At 40.5% G+C, this 15,255-nt stretch overlaps 1 protein-coding gene across 2 annotated transcripts in view; it reads left to right on the top strand.

Annotated features, from left to right (window-relative positions):
* Window positions 1–865: 865 nt before the first annotated feature.
* pdgfd (platelet derived growth factor d) overlaps window positions 866–15,255 on the top strand; it is a 40,195-nt gene continuing 25,805 nt past the window's right edge. For both annotated transcript variants that reach the window (XM_089014355.1, XM_089014356.1), the window contains exon 1: window positions 866–1,343. In XM_089014355.1, coding sequence (XP_088870481.1) covers window positions 1,226–1,343 — 118 coding nt within the window. In that variant the 5' untranslated portion in view covers window positions 866–1,225. The remainder of the gene's footprint in view (window positions 1,344–15,255) is intronic.

Genomic DNA, 15,255 nt, shown 5'->3' on the forward strand with positions numbered 1-15,255 from the left:
ATCTGCCTGCCATGCATGTTTTTGGAGTGTGAGAAAACCCGCGCGGGTCCGGGGAGAACATGCAAACTCCACACAGGGAGGCCGGACCGGGACACGAACCGGCAACCTCTGCACTGTGAAGCTGGTGTGCTAACCACTCGAATACCGGGCCGCCCCTTCAATTAATGACATGTTTAAAAGGGTTTTCCGTATACTGTATAAGGCACAGCACATTATAAGGTGCGACATTAGAGGCTGGGGTTACGTTTTATATATCCCAACATGGACCGTGTACGACTTCTTCTACAGGAGGAAATGGAGTCACTGGCTGCTGACAGTCGTTGCAAGACCTGTTGTGGCTGAATATTACTTCACATATAAGACGCACCATCTTATAAGGCGCAAGGTAATCTTTTGAAGAAAATGATACCTTTTGTGGCGCCTCATATACTGGAAAATAGAGTGCTTTTTAAAACAGACAGTAGAAAAAAATGTCAACTTTGTCAGGATAAACAAGTCCCATAAGCATGTTTAGCACCTGATGACCTTCGGGATGTTCAGGGTTTCAGTACAGGTACCGGTAAATCATTCAAAAGTAATTAAAAAATGAGTGTATTAGTCAGCAATTAAGATTTCTAAATATATTCCTACCTCATACAAACTATTTAAATAACAATTGCAACATTGTTTTATTTTGTTTCTTTTTTACTCGCTTTTGCGTGGCTCAGATATCTAAATACTGACCCAATCGAGTCATTCTTGTGTGTCATCGATTTCCCGACCCACCAGCACATCCCGTTGCAGACCCCCTCGACAATACATGCCACGCAAAAGGCGTCGGAGTGTGAATATGTGCGCGCGATCGACTCAGTGAAGTTGACTCAAGTTTGACGCGCCGGTTGCGTGCAGACGAAAAAGACAAGGAGCTCAAAAGTCGCTATCAACTATGCCGGATATTTCTAGACTGAATTCACTGCTTAAGGCGTGATAAGACGTCCGGCGCCTTCGCTCGCATGTGTGACCATGACGGGAAGCATATTATACTCAGTCTGTATTTCGTCCGAGCGATCTTGTGTTCTTCAATCATCCGAGGAATAACCTGCGTGTCCATGAGCGTTTTCGTGCGCGCGCCACGCGTCAACAAGTGGATGGAAACTTTGTTTTTATATGCTTGGAGCGAATAGTTCTCGGTAACAGTTAAGTGTGCCGATTGGGGTAGTTAAATCGTCTTTTTTCTCCTGTCGGCATGAGTGACCCAGCTTTCCATATCTGTATGGCGGTTTTATTTTTCCTGAGCGCAGGAGCAGCAGTGAGAGCTCATGTCTCCATGGTCAATGTCATAAGGGGAAATATCAGAAGAGATGGTAAGAACACCTTTGATTAGTTTTTATTTTCCTTTTTATTATTGCTTCTGGATCATAACAGACATCCAGGAAAACATGATGACTTATGGAAAGCCATTTGAAGATTAAAACGGCACCCTCATATAAATGCTGAGGGTTGATTTAATTATTTGTCCTCACTGGTAAGATAATTCATTGTATTGCACCAATAAAATGTTAAAGTTGCAATAGATGAGGAGAATGACTATTCTGGGTAAACTTTTTTTTTTTCAGTTGTATCTTCCACAACAGATTGACTCGGTATTTTAATGACAGCTGCATGTTTCTGGTGAGGCAAAATTATTTGTGGGCATTTTGATGGCAATGGTAAGATCAATTGTGCATGACACAACCTGCGAGTTGGGTTTAGCCGTGTTTCTATAGCAGTACATTAGTTTACTAGCAAGGTGTAATTTCTTGGCAAGGGGTAATGGCGTAATAATCGTAGGCCAATATGGCACCTCAAGTAGAGGCACTCAGTATAAGTGCATTGAATTGTCTTACTCATGAGCACAAAGAACCTACTAGTGTGAGTAGACCTTAGTGATTATATTAGTGGACCTTAAAGGACAACCGACGTCTCCGGACAAGTTGTGTCCATAATTTGTAAAATGGCTTCAAATGACTTCTACTGAGCGTATTTTACAAAGATTCCACCGCATATAGCTATATTTTACGTTTTAAGACTCACGCTGAATATTCCGGAAGTCTTGTTTTTGAGTTGGTGACGAGTCCTCACGCTACGTCACTGAAGGAAAAAGGACACATTGTAGCAGTCCTTCCAACACGTCAATTGCATTTGGCTGTACTTGGCTGGTCTGAAAACTTCGTGTAGCACCAAAAAAGAGGCAGAAGAGGGCGACAAAGCTGCATGTAAGGAATTAATCAGCCCGTGGAAATGGGCTGATTAATTCCTTACAGGAGCTTTGTCGCCATTTTCTGCCTCTTTTTGTGCTACATTTCCCACCCCAGATACCTCAAAATGGCATGAAAACCATTCTTTAATCGATTGCAAAACTGTATGCTTTCCTCTTCAGAACTATTTGAATCATATTCACAATTGGATGAGTAACAAGAAAGCACATTTTCCATTTTGATTCTCCAGCAGGGCAAGACGTCTTGGCGTGACATCACGAACTGGGAGTGGGACTTTCTGAAAATGCCCTATTCGCAGCTCAATTTTTTTTGCAGATTTTGGACACTTTTTTATTCATTTTTATTGGTGTTTTGCATTTGACTAAAATATCATACTGCGTGCTTTAGGTATTTTAGATGCTATAAAACGTTTTTCTGATGTCAGTTAAGAAACAAAAAAGTGACGTCGGTTGTCCTTTAAGCAAGATGTGGAATAAGTGCTCAATTGACATTACATGCTATGACCTCACTGTTTCCTGAAGTTGACAGGCAGCCCTTTTAAACATTGTTTCATGAAGCTTCACATCTTTGACTATAAAGTATTTGTGATTTCTGGTTACTGTTGGTCTGGCGAATGACAATTAGCTTTTAAGCATGGCAGACTGCCAAGTGGGAATCACAATAAGTGCTTGTTGAAAATTGTGATAATTGCCAGTTGCATTGTGACTTAATGGAGTTAAAAGAAAGGCAGCATTGTTCTGTTCACAGCTATGCTGGCATTGAAAATGGATTTGTGGTAATATTTTTTTAATTACTTTATTCATGAACCGTTGAGAAAATTCTATGAAATACCCACAACGCTCCATCAATCCATCTGATTGTTAGATTGAATAAATCATTATGAGACTCAATACAGGCATACAGACTGTGTTAAAATAAGGTGAACTTGACGAACTTCACATTTGTTACCTCCAAAATATATAAATAAATAGTGAGAGAGGGATAGCTGGATTGATAGAGAGATGGATGGATGGACGTACGGCCAGACGGACATATGCTTATTTTCATTCCCAGGTTACAGTTATGCTATCGTACTCTTTTAAATACACAGAGACACGTAGGCAGTTCCGGAGTTGCTTTGGGCAGAGAAAAGGGAAAATACCCCTGTTTTAAATGTGTACCTAAACTACAGCCTTGAGGCCTGTTCAACCTCGTACTCCCGTATGTTTATGAAGAAACATGGAAACATTTGGATGGCATCTGCCTTCAGTGTTCTCTGCATAGTCATGCACTAGGGAAAGCCAGGGAGCTGTGGATTTTCACATTCTCTAATTTACTTTTGAGCATCGTTTCATTTCTCACAAGGGGGTAAAGACTAATGCTCTCCTAAAATGTAAACAATGTAAAGATTACATTGGGAACTCTACCAAAGGAAAATTCAGGAAAAGTATGCATTGATTCAAGGTGCATTATTAAATGAGAAAATCATGTTGAATCCGAGTTCTCAAAATCGAACCATGACGTAGTGAGAGTGTGACTCAATACCAAATTGTCTTTTTCAATATTGTATACGTTTCATAAAGCGTCCAGTTATTGTTTTCTGATTTCTGCTATTCTGTCATCTTTCTTATCAGCTCTCCTCTCTCTGCGTTTTTATCAATCCACACTTGACTGCAAATCGCTCCATCTCTCCGGATCCTCTTCCTTCAATCGTCCCATTTCTCATTTCTTTCTTTATCATACCATCTTCTTCCATCTCTTTCAGCTTTTGCCTGTCATCTCTCTGAGCTCTTATAACTATGTCACCAACATGCACGCACAAGACTCCTGGATTGCCAAAAGGAATATGCACAAAAAAAATCAGCAAAGAAACATCTGTGAAGGATTCACAACGTGTTCCTAAAGCGCAGAACTATTTCCCCTCTTTGTTCATGAATTCATTTCCTTGTAAACTGCAAGTATGTGCTCGCTGATCCTAATGACCAATGCCATGCCCAAATAAGGACAGGAGACCGCAGGGTCATGGGCATAATAAACGGAGGAAGAAAGGTGAACACAGAAATGGTAGCTTGGATCTAAGCTATATATATTAATGCATTTAATGGCTTTGGAAAAAGAAGTCTGGTTAAAGATTGTTTTGACATAATTTCCATTGATCCACAGCCGTTAACAATGAAAGTTAAACAATAATGATGTACCAATCAAACACTAAAGAAAAACTTAGAGCCAACTTATTCTAATCAAATAAATCAAATATCACTTTTAATTGCATATCTCAGAAAGATACGGATCGAAGATCTATCATGCTGTTTTTGGAGTTTGCAGTTGTATTTATGGCAGTGGTTGGCCGTCAGTGCCTGCAAGGCCTTCTCTGCTGGCCTGAAAATATCAAAATCACAGACTACTGTAAATTATATTTTGTCCATGAATTCTTAAATATTTCCAAATTGTCTTTTAGTTTCCTTTCATTGTTTTTCCCCTGTTGTGCTTCTTCCAGATGTGTGTTTTTGTATTTAACCATTTAACCAAACACATTGCAGCCATCATTTATTACCAGGGTCTAAAATCTACCTGGACGCCTTCACAATCCGTTCTGCAGGCTCTGGAGCATAAAAAGTAATGTTGATGAAACTGTTTCTTTAACCAATCAGAGTTTGAGTTGGCAACTCAAAGCCTGCTGGAAGGCGCTGGAAATGTCAGATTTTTTGTAAATTATGATTGGCACTCGCCAATTATAGTATCACGATCCAATAATGATAAGAGCATACTGGCATCGAGCTAGCACACTGTATCTGTAGCGAGCTGCATAAGCAAATATATTGTTATGTTGATTTAATAGCGGCTTTGTCAACCCGCAATGGCTGAAGGAGAAGAAATAGATTTGGTTGCAGATATACCGTTAAAGCCATTTTCAAGACGGACTTTTCAAGAATAGACGGACACCAATGAGGTTCGACAGCTCCGAAGCTAGCAAAAATAGCAAATAATATTGCAAATGTATGAGGTTATCATGAATCCACACGTTCATAGTCAAAATTGAAACAATTTAATGACAGTATTTTTCTAAGTTTCTTTAAGTCCCAAGTTATTTCCTGGCCAACGGCACACTCTAGTGGACGTGTAGTAATATCACACCACACTCACAGCTGATTGATTCAAGCGTAGCACGACTGAAGGCCTTGGAGTGACATGCAGGGCCTGCCACTGATTTATGGAAATACCAGATCATACGGTAGAATTGTTTCTCAAGTGTGACTCTGTAAAGTACATGAATATACCAAGAGTGCATTTATATTGATTTCAAAATAGACAAAAACACAACTTGAATTTGAACACAATACTTAATTAAAATGTTCACTCTAATGTGCAAAGGTGAGATGCGTGTGTTCCCTCCACATGTGCAAACATTCAACTGCAGCATGTGCTCCGTCATACTTTCTTGGCATCATATCAGAGAGTCTACTCCCATGGTCCTTGATGACTTCTAAGAGCTTTGATCATGCACACTTGCACACAGAAGGAGAGACAGACAGGCAGAACACATAATGTACATTTGGATCTGACAAAACTTACTGATGTGGGCATCAGTTTCACCCCTCTGCTATTGTTTTGCCATTTTCGTATCCTTGGAAAATCTCCTTTTCATTTTGTGTGCCACTAACAATATTACTGCAGTGTTTTCCAAGAGTGAGAGAATGTCAACTTAAATATCAATTCATGCCCTTTGAGTCAGTGTCATGATCTCACCTCAATGTCCATGACAAATTTTAACCAGAATTCTGTTTATTTATTTTATTTTGCGTGTGTGATCAATTGTCCATGGTGTAATGTCTCTATGCTATGAGGGCGATTTTTTTTTTGCATAGCCATGATGTGTTTCCATCAAAATTCATAATGTTTTCCCCCAAATGCAGCTGCAAAAGGTTTCCCCATGTCAAAACATGAAACGCGAGGGCGGAGGAGGGGAGTGGTGTCATTAAGATGATTGGAATTAGTGAGTCACAAGACACTGGACATTGAATGACTCAACACCCTCCCAAATGGACACGCTCACAAGCAAACACAATGACCGGATCTCCCTTCTAAGGAATCCCCAAAAAACACTTGCGTCCGCCACGCAGACACTCCCGCACACACGCAAATAACACGAGCCAAAGCAGCTCCACCTTAGATCATTTTCCCCCCGTCCCCTGCAAAAAAGGAAATAGGTTGGTAACCTTTTAAACGGTCTGACTGGAGGGTGTGTGCATGTTTGTGTGCAACAAGACTGAGTGCAGGCTGTGATGAGGTCTTGAAAGGCCAGCAGTGGAAGTTTGTGGTTAATACTCTTTCTACTGTCAGGTGGAGGTAATGGGTAAAAGTAGAGCAGTTAAAGGGTAAAGACGGATTGCAAGAATTTGGAAAGGAAAGGTGTTTAAAAAGAGATATGCCAAGTTAAAGGAGTCACAAGAGTTGTCACTTCAATTTTCCGTCCTGTCAGCATAAAAAGAGCAAACTCAGAGTAAGCCAAATGGATACAGTATAAAAGATGAAGTACCCCCTCCCTCTCTCACTCAGAGACTTCTGATCGGAGAACCTGATGAAACCTGATCAGAGATCTGCTTCCAAAATAATCTCTCATATGGTCACTCAAAATTACTTTAAATAGCAATGAATTCTCCAAAATATGATCAAACATGATTTTTTTTTACTTTTTGAGGCTCTTTGACATGGAAATTGCCTTTAACTACATTGCATGCTTACCTCCAGAAGGTTGAAAATTATTTCATCAAATTCACTGTCATCATAATAACGCCACCTACCAGACAGGTCTGAGATGATTATTAAATCCAGAATGTCCCCCACTTTACTGGTTTGGATAGATCTGACAGTCATTACACTTTTCCCCCCCTTGTTTGATTAGCTTCTACAAACTTGTGCTGTTCCAATCATACCCACAGGCATGTGTTTCAATTACCACTTTTTTCTTAGCTAGAATTATATTTCGGGATGACAGATACAACATAGCTGCTAACACTTCACCAGCCTGACATAACAGCGTACAGTCTTGGTAGTAGACAGGTCATGTGGAGATAGGGTACTTTTAAAATGAATATGGATGTCATCTTTTTTAGCTGTCTGTTGGTCATGGTCTGCTCAGCACTCCGCCGCATGCTGCTACGCCCAGGCCAAGCCAGCCATGCTCCCATCACAATGCCGTGATGATACGCGACGTCAAATAAAAAAAGATTGTGATAAAACTGTGCTCCAGTTGTCATGTCATAATTTCATTTCATTTTTTCATTTTGTAGGTTGTAGTCTCTCAAGAAACAGTCTTGTATTTTTTGCTCTCATTATTTTGTAGTTTTGTAACATAGGAAATATGGGATCCATATGCTGACTTGTTTAAATCAACCCTACTGTATGGTCTTCTTTTGGGAGCGAGGTTTCATTTTGCTTCCAAAGTATATAGGGAGACGTTATGTAACTTGCGTAACCAGCTGCGTAGTCAAATATTCTCTGTCTCTATGGTACATTTCTCAGATCTGAATTTACATGTTCAAAACTGCTTGTTCACTCTTCACATTATGTGACCTGTGCACTCAGAAAAGAAGTAGTTCCGGAACTGAACCATTCACCTCTCCAAAGTGAAACAGATGTGCTGGCCACTGTCCCTCATAAATTGTCATCATATTTTTATTTCATTCGAGCAAGTCAGGGTTCAGAGAGGAAACAGTTCAACGGAAACGTACAATAAAATGCGTTATGTACGTCTAATATGATTAACGAAAGCCAAAATGCTGCAGACATTTCAACTAAACTGCATTGACATAATATTTTGATCAACGTGACTTCGGCAATTGATCAGCTCAGAAAGAGTTCGGAATGCAATATTTTCATTCTAATTCTCCAAATGTGGTTTTCATGAACACTTATCAGCCTTGAAAAATGTAATCTCATTCTTGTGATGCTGAGTTAAGGTGATGGGAAAAGGTGAAGCAGTAAGAGAAATGTATTTATTTCGGTGAAGAGAAGTGTCTCTGAAGTGCCTGACTGAGAGTAGATGCAGGAGACCGAGTGGAGCAACTAAATTGGAGGTGGAAAAAGAAGATAAAGGCCGCAAGAAAAGAGCGACAGAATAGGGGAGTTGCAAGAAACCACGGAGAAGGTGATAAAGCCAGATTCTGAAAGACACAATCGTATTGGAAGCAGGAGAAAAAAGGGAATGTTGGACGGCAAATAGAAATCATTTTTGACTTGAGGACAAGAGGAAATGTGTCTGGGAGTTTGAAAAATTGGATCTGTGCACTAAAAAGTCAGAAAAAAAACTGTCTGTTCAAGGTCATGGGTGGGTGATTGGATTGCCAGACTCACAATCACATCATCAGCCAATTGATCTCGTACTTCCTGGAGGAAATTTAGCCTTGTAAGCCACTAGACAATCATTGACTATTCCAAAACACTCCCAGGTTCAAAGCTGTCCTACTTAAGAATCGAAAAGAATAACTGACGTGATGTGTTTCCAAAAGGCGTCCAACGACGGGGAAGGCTGGCAGAACAGCTTGAAAGTGTTTTGCTTCATCAAACTAACGGGTTCATTACAATGCCACTATACTTGCAGCTGGTGTGTTAATTACACTGATAGCCCTCTGGCAAGGTGGAACAAGGTTCTCTGAGGGCAACGCGGAGCGAAATTAAAAGGATCCCCAGTGAAGCCATTCGGCTGTTATTTAGCTTGCGCAGAGAGCGATGAAGCTGTCCACATAGTTTTATGTATTGACTTGATTTTGATAGTTGCTGGCAATCTCGCCATTGTGTTTACAACAACAAACAAAATGTGACAGTTTTAGTTGACTATTTGCTTATTTATCACTGTGAGCTATGTGATGTCATTGTTCGGGGAGAGAGTCGCCTTATTGATCCTGCTATTTGGACGATAACACCTCAACAAAGCGATTGGTGAGGAAAACTACTTGATTAATCACAATAAAATAAGAATTCACATCACTGCAATTTGCAATCATGGTTAGAGATTGCATGAACAACATGGCTATTGAAAAAGAGGAGATAGCCGTGCAGTTTTTATTGGTGGGGAGCTTTTATTGTGATATGATTGACAGCAGATCTGACTTGTTCACCTGTTTATTTTATGAGCAGACACACAACATGCACTGGTCACACCTGGTCACACTGAAATGAGTTTCATCTGAAGGGAGAGAGCTAGAATTGCTGTGCTCATGTAAGGATGTGAAATTCATCTACTATATTTTCTGGGCTATAAGGTGCACATTCAATGAATGGCATTTTTTAAAACTTTTTGCATATATAAGACGCACTGGATTATAATGCGCATGGTCAGCTTTTGAAAAAATTGAAGGCTTTTAAGTGTGCCTTATAGTGCGGAAAATACAGTAATATGTCACTGTAGTATCCAAGTAGTGCCCCAACCAAGATATACACATTAAAAAATTGCACGACGGGAATTGTTTTGCATATTTTTCTGTAGATACTCAAGTAATGGCACTGTACTTCAGTTGGCACGTTGGTCTTTTGGGCTTTGGGTCTTGCTTCATGTCGAGTGACGTCAAAACCGATTGGGATTCAGACTGAGACGTATTCTGTCCGAATCACATATGCTAATATGTCGAACATGGTTTCTCGTGACTGTTCACACTACGAAAGAGCCATTCAGTTTCAATATGGATGGGTCGGGTCCAAAATGCGGATTTTTGCTGCCATTCTGAACATAGCCTTACTTATATAGTGCAAAAGAACAGAAAATACCATGTCAAGGTGCTCTTCATCTTGAACAAGGTGTACAACATGAACATGTTTCCACTCCAAGAAGCTCGGAAACAAAAACAGAGCATTTCCATTCGACTACTCAATATTACTGCTTCAACAATGCGGACAATATCACGACATGAGGAGTAATATTTGGGGGAAAATGATATGACTGAAAGGAACGTGTGCGTTGCAACACACCCTACTTCTGGAATCCAACCGCCATCTGAACCTACATCATCTGATGCTTGTTGAAAAAAAATGCAATGATATTTTCCAGGAAATATTCATCCTTCAAAATCCTTGATTCGGGGTGATGGCAGTTTTGGTTTATTTATGCTGCTCAAACACAGATGGGGCAAAAGTGAGTTGTCCTTGCTTTGTTGCGATTAAACAGGAATATTGATTGCACCTGATTGGAATGCATGCCTGGATATGTATTTGAAATCATGTTTTAAAAAGGGACATATTGGTGCTTGACACAATACAGTGACCTGACATCAAATAGAGTTTGTGCATGCAAAATACAGTAACAAAGCTTTTTTGCGTTTATCACATGACGAACAAGATCTTCACTTTAGGCCAACCCCAAAGAAACTCAAAGCAAATCTAAATGTGGATAGGTGAAGAGATTTCTCAAGAAGCACAATGAAGCTCATCGGATTCATTGGCTGCTAAGATTGGAGCAGAAAGAATTGAATGCCGCCCTCATGTTTCTACTGGTGGGGCTAAGTGAGGGTGAGACACGCGATAAATGCCAGAAGTGACACTGCAGAAAAATGAGAGCAGAAGCCAGTCACACCCCAGGAGATTGGTCCCCGCTGAAGGAAAGAGATGAACACTCTGTGTACTTATGCTCTGTGTCTTATGCGTGTGCAAGAGGGGGACTTTGACAAATCCTCAGTGAGTGTTACATCTTTTTTATTTTGGCAATGGCGCCATGACACAGAGAATGCACGTCTTTTTTTCCCCCCGTCATATCTATTTTTTTTAAATATTCCCTTCTCTGAATGCCAACATTTCTCCACACATTTCCCACATTTCTCTCTTGTGTATGCCAGCATTCCTCCATCTGTCTCTTCCTTGTCTGACTTTCTCCTTTTGTCCTCATTAGCCTCTTTTCTCCTGGTTTCGGGCTGATCATTAACTCGCTCAGAAGTTGCTGAGCAGCACAGGCGGTGTTGCAAATGCAAACACGACAAGAGGATGCATATCGGCATATCGTCTGCATGCTGACGGAGGAAGTGGGATGTGCCAGGACAGCAAAAGTGTGAGATGACAAGGGGCAGAGGGGGCAAAAATGATGAGTAGTTGACAGTCACAATTTGAATCACAGAGGAGGAGAAGCAACTGGATGCTGATATACCACTAGTGAGCTTTCAGTGAGAACAGTGATCCGAGTGGTGCATAGGTCAGACAAAAACTGGCAGTCGGACCACTGACACACACACACACGCACACGCACACACACACACACACACACACACACACACACACACACACACACACACACACACACACACACACACACACACACACAGGCGCGCACACACACACACAGGCGCGCACACACACACACACACACACACACACACAACCAAGATTTCATGTATCCATCGCAGATTTTAGAAACACTTGATAAACATGTTAAATTGCTTATTTTACAGTCTCTTTGCACATACCAGATCTCCTTGAGAGAAGAACTCTTTATAGATAAGTTCCTGTAGACAAAGGAGAATGACGCGTCATTGTTCATTCAGTGTCTTTTACATATCAAATATTTGATTGCTCTTTTAAAATCAGTTTTTTTAATTGAACCGGGATACAAATCAATCATTTTAATCGCTAACTTTTTCCCTTACAAATGTTAAATTCGCGAGAATATAATCTTGGCATACAAACTATTTTTCGAGAAACAAACAGAGCGCCACAATGAGCCGGTTCTTGGAGCTCCTAACAAGGAGCTGTAAATGGCAGCCAATTTTTGTTTTTGTCGTGAATTCCCCGCCCCCAGTCTTCGGTTAAAGCTGCACGTGATTGGTCAAGATCCGTGGTAGGGAGGGGACACACACAGCAGGGTACACGCAGCAGTGACCGGGGGGTTACAGAAACAGAAACACACAGACACACACGAAAGGGAGACGACAGAGCTTGAAACAAAAAAACAAAAGTAAAAAAAAAAAACACACACACAAAAAAGTGAAATGGTGCCAAAATTGATAGAAGAAATTTGGACTCATTTCAACGTTATTGATAGTTCAAAGGCAGGGTGTAGACTGCGAGGTTAAAATATCCCATCAATCAGGCTCTACAAATAACACGCACAAGCCATCTGTACAATTTGAAGACAACAAACAAGCAAGGGAACCAGCTATTAATTAAGTTTCTAGTGTGTCTGCCTGCATGTATTGCTGCAGCAATATCACAACTTCTAAGATGTACAACCCAGGGCTCCTTGAGACACTATGGAGTTTATGCAAAAACCTATCCATTCCATCAAGCCATCAATGACCATCACAAGGGTAAATAAAACGACTTTATTATAAGTATAGTTTATTTCTTTAATTACAATGCCATACCACATTTATTATACATAAAATACGGTATATTATGTGTACGTCTGTGTAAGCTCTCAGTCGTTCAGGAGTGGTCCATCGATGAGAAGGTTTCTTCAGCCGTCATCTGTACTTTTTGAAGGTGTCGGACGTTTCGCCTCCTATCCAAGAGGCTTCGTCAGCGAACTAAAGTCTGACTGGTCGTATCGGCCCTATTTATATATCTCTAATGTCCAGACATGGCGGCACCCGACACAGCTATGATAGGTCCCTACTCTCAGGTTGGGGGGAGCAGAGGACCACTCCCTGTGGCCCCACTGATTGTTCCTACATTCCTGACTAACGACTGGCCTATTTGCCCCACTCCCACCGGTATCACCTCATCAGCATTACGAATGTTGCCTAACCTGTGTTGCTTAAGCAGGCTATTGTATGAACGATCCAAATTGAACCTCACCCCACCAGACCGGTTTAATGAAGGATTTTGTTGTTTTATGAGAATCGCTTCTTTTACCCCCCTTTCAAACCATCTATGTTCTTTCGCTAAGATTTTATCCTCATTGTCGTCAAATGAGTGGTTGCTAGCTTTTAGGTGCAAATGTACTGCCGATTGAGGCCCACTTATATTATCGCTGACGAAGCCTCTTGGACAGGAGGCGAAACGTCCGAAACCTTCACTTTTGTACAGATGACGGCTGAAGAAACCTTCTCATCAATGTATTGAATAAACTACATTACTTTGTTTTTCATTTGTTGCCTATCTTTTGGATGCACTAATTTTTGCCTTAACGTGTTTATCGGTTTGAAATAAGTAGGAATTTTGTGTTGCCAAAGGACTCTTTGTAATTTTTCAGAAACTCCTGCAATGTAAGGTACTGCTACTCCCCTCCTTTTTGTATCTTGAGAATTTTGGGTTTCATTCCCAATTATTTCTTTCTGACATTTGTTGAATGACCACTGAGGGTACCCACAGTTAGTGAGTGCTCTCCTGATATGTTTTGACTCCTTTTCTCTACCTTCAATGCTAGTTGGTATTAGTTTAGCCCTATGCTGGAGGGTTCTGATAACTCCTAGTTTGTGTTGTAAAGGGTGGTTAGAGTCAAAAAGTAAGTATTGGTCAGTGTGCGTAGCCTTCCTAAAGACTTCTGTTTTTAGCGCTCTGTCCTCTTTTATAATTACTTTACAATCCAAGAAGGCTAGTTGGTTCTCTTTAATGTCCTCACGAGTAAATTTAATGTTGATGTCTACAGAGTTGAGGTGATCTGTGAAGGATTGAATTTCTTGTTTTTTAATTATGACTAAAGTATCGTCCACATATCTAAACCAGTGTCTAGGTTTTGTCCCCGGGAAGGATGTGAGGGCCTGTTTCTCCATCTCTTCCATATACAGAATAGCCTCTATGGGTGAAACTGGTGAGCCCATAGCACAACCATGAATTTGTTTTTAAAATTTCTCCCGAAATTGAAAATACGTAGTATTAAGGCAGATTTCCAATAATTGGCAGATGTGATCCGGTTTAAGTTTGGTTCTTTCGTGCAGAGAAATTTTATAAACGAATTCATGGTTGTGCTATGGGCTCACCAATTTCACCCATAGTGGGTATTTTAGATGCTATAAAACGTTTTTCTGATGTCAGTTAGGAAACAAAAAAGTGGTGTCGGTTATCCTTTAAGGCTTAGTTAGTTGAAAATTATGTTTTATGGGGACCTGGGAACGGATTATTCTCATTTTAATGGTTTCCTATGGGAAATTAAGGTTTGGAATACACACGTTTCGCTTTATACAGCCTTTCTCATAAAAGCAGAACCATATAATAGGGGGGACACACATTTTAGATTGGTGATGGAAAAAGTGAGGAAGAACGGCAACCTTTTCAAGATTATAGGATTTCGGGTGTTGATTACCTTGAATAAATTGTTGTACATATTATTCATATTGTGTCATTAAACAGAGACTATTAATACAATGCTAATTAACCTCCCAACAATTTCGGGGGTCAAAGTTGCCAAAGGGGTTGTTGTAGAAGCAAAGTGAATGCTAATGCTATTCCAGGGACCATTGAGACTCACTTGTGAGGACACGAGGATCAGATAAAATGCTCCTGAATCATTTAAATGCATTGAGAGTCACCACTTTTCAGTAACGGCTCTCCTCTCCTTTTTGACATTGAAATAAAGAAAAACAAAAGACAAGGAGTGACACAACTTCACGGGCACACACGCAATGCTCACACTGCAGATTGTATCGTTGCTTATTTATAAGTCTTTGACGTGTTCTTTAGTGTGGCATATCTAATGGTTTGAGTTCTCGTGAGGATTTACGGACTTGGTTACTTAGCAGTACGGAGACATGTTTTTTACTTTCTTTTAACTGAGCACCTTTCTTCTCTTCACACCTTCATCTTTCCTTTTCTCACTCAATCACACAGGCCGTTTCATTCCTTTATCTGACTTTCCTTCACCTCAGATAGATCAGATCCCTCATCCTTTGCTCAGTTTTTGCATCCCGCCTATTTGTCATTGGGTCACTTCTGTTTTGTGTCTTTCTGTGGGCGTATTTGCTTCTCATCTGATTGTAAAAGATGGCAAATTGTTTGTCATTTTGGACGAGGAGGGTGCCAGGGGAAGCCTTCAGAGGCAGTTTGCCAGTCATGGCAAGCATAGTTCAACAGTTTATGAGATTGTATTGATATTGCTTTCACAATATGTCCTTTGGCTGTG

Source organism: Hippocampus bargibanti, linkage group LG14, assembly GCF_051943395.1.
Source record: "Hippocampus bargibanti isolate YZ-2025 linkage group LG14, ASM5194339v1, whole genome shotgun sequence".
Lineage (NCBI taxonomy): Eukaryota > Metazoa > Chordata > Actinopteri > Syngnathiformes > Syngnathidae > Hippocampus > Hippocampus bargibanti.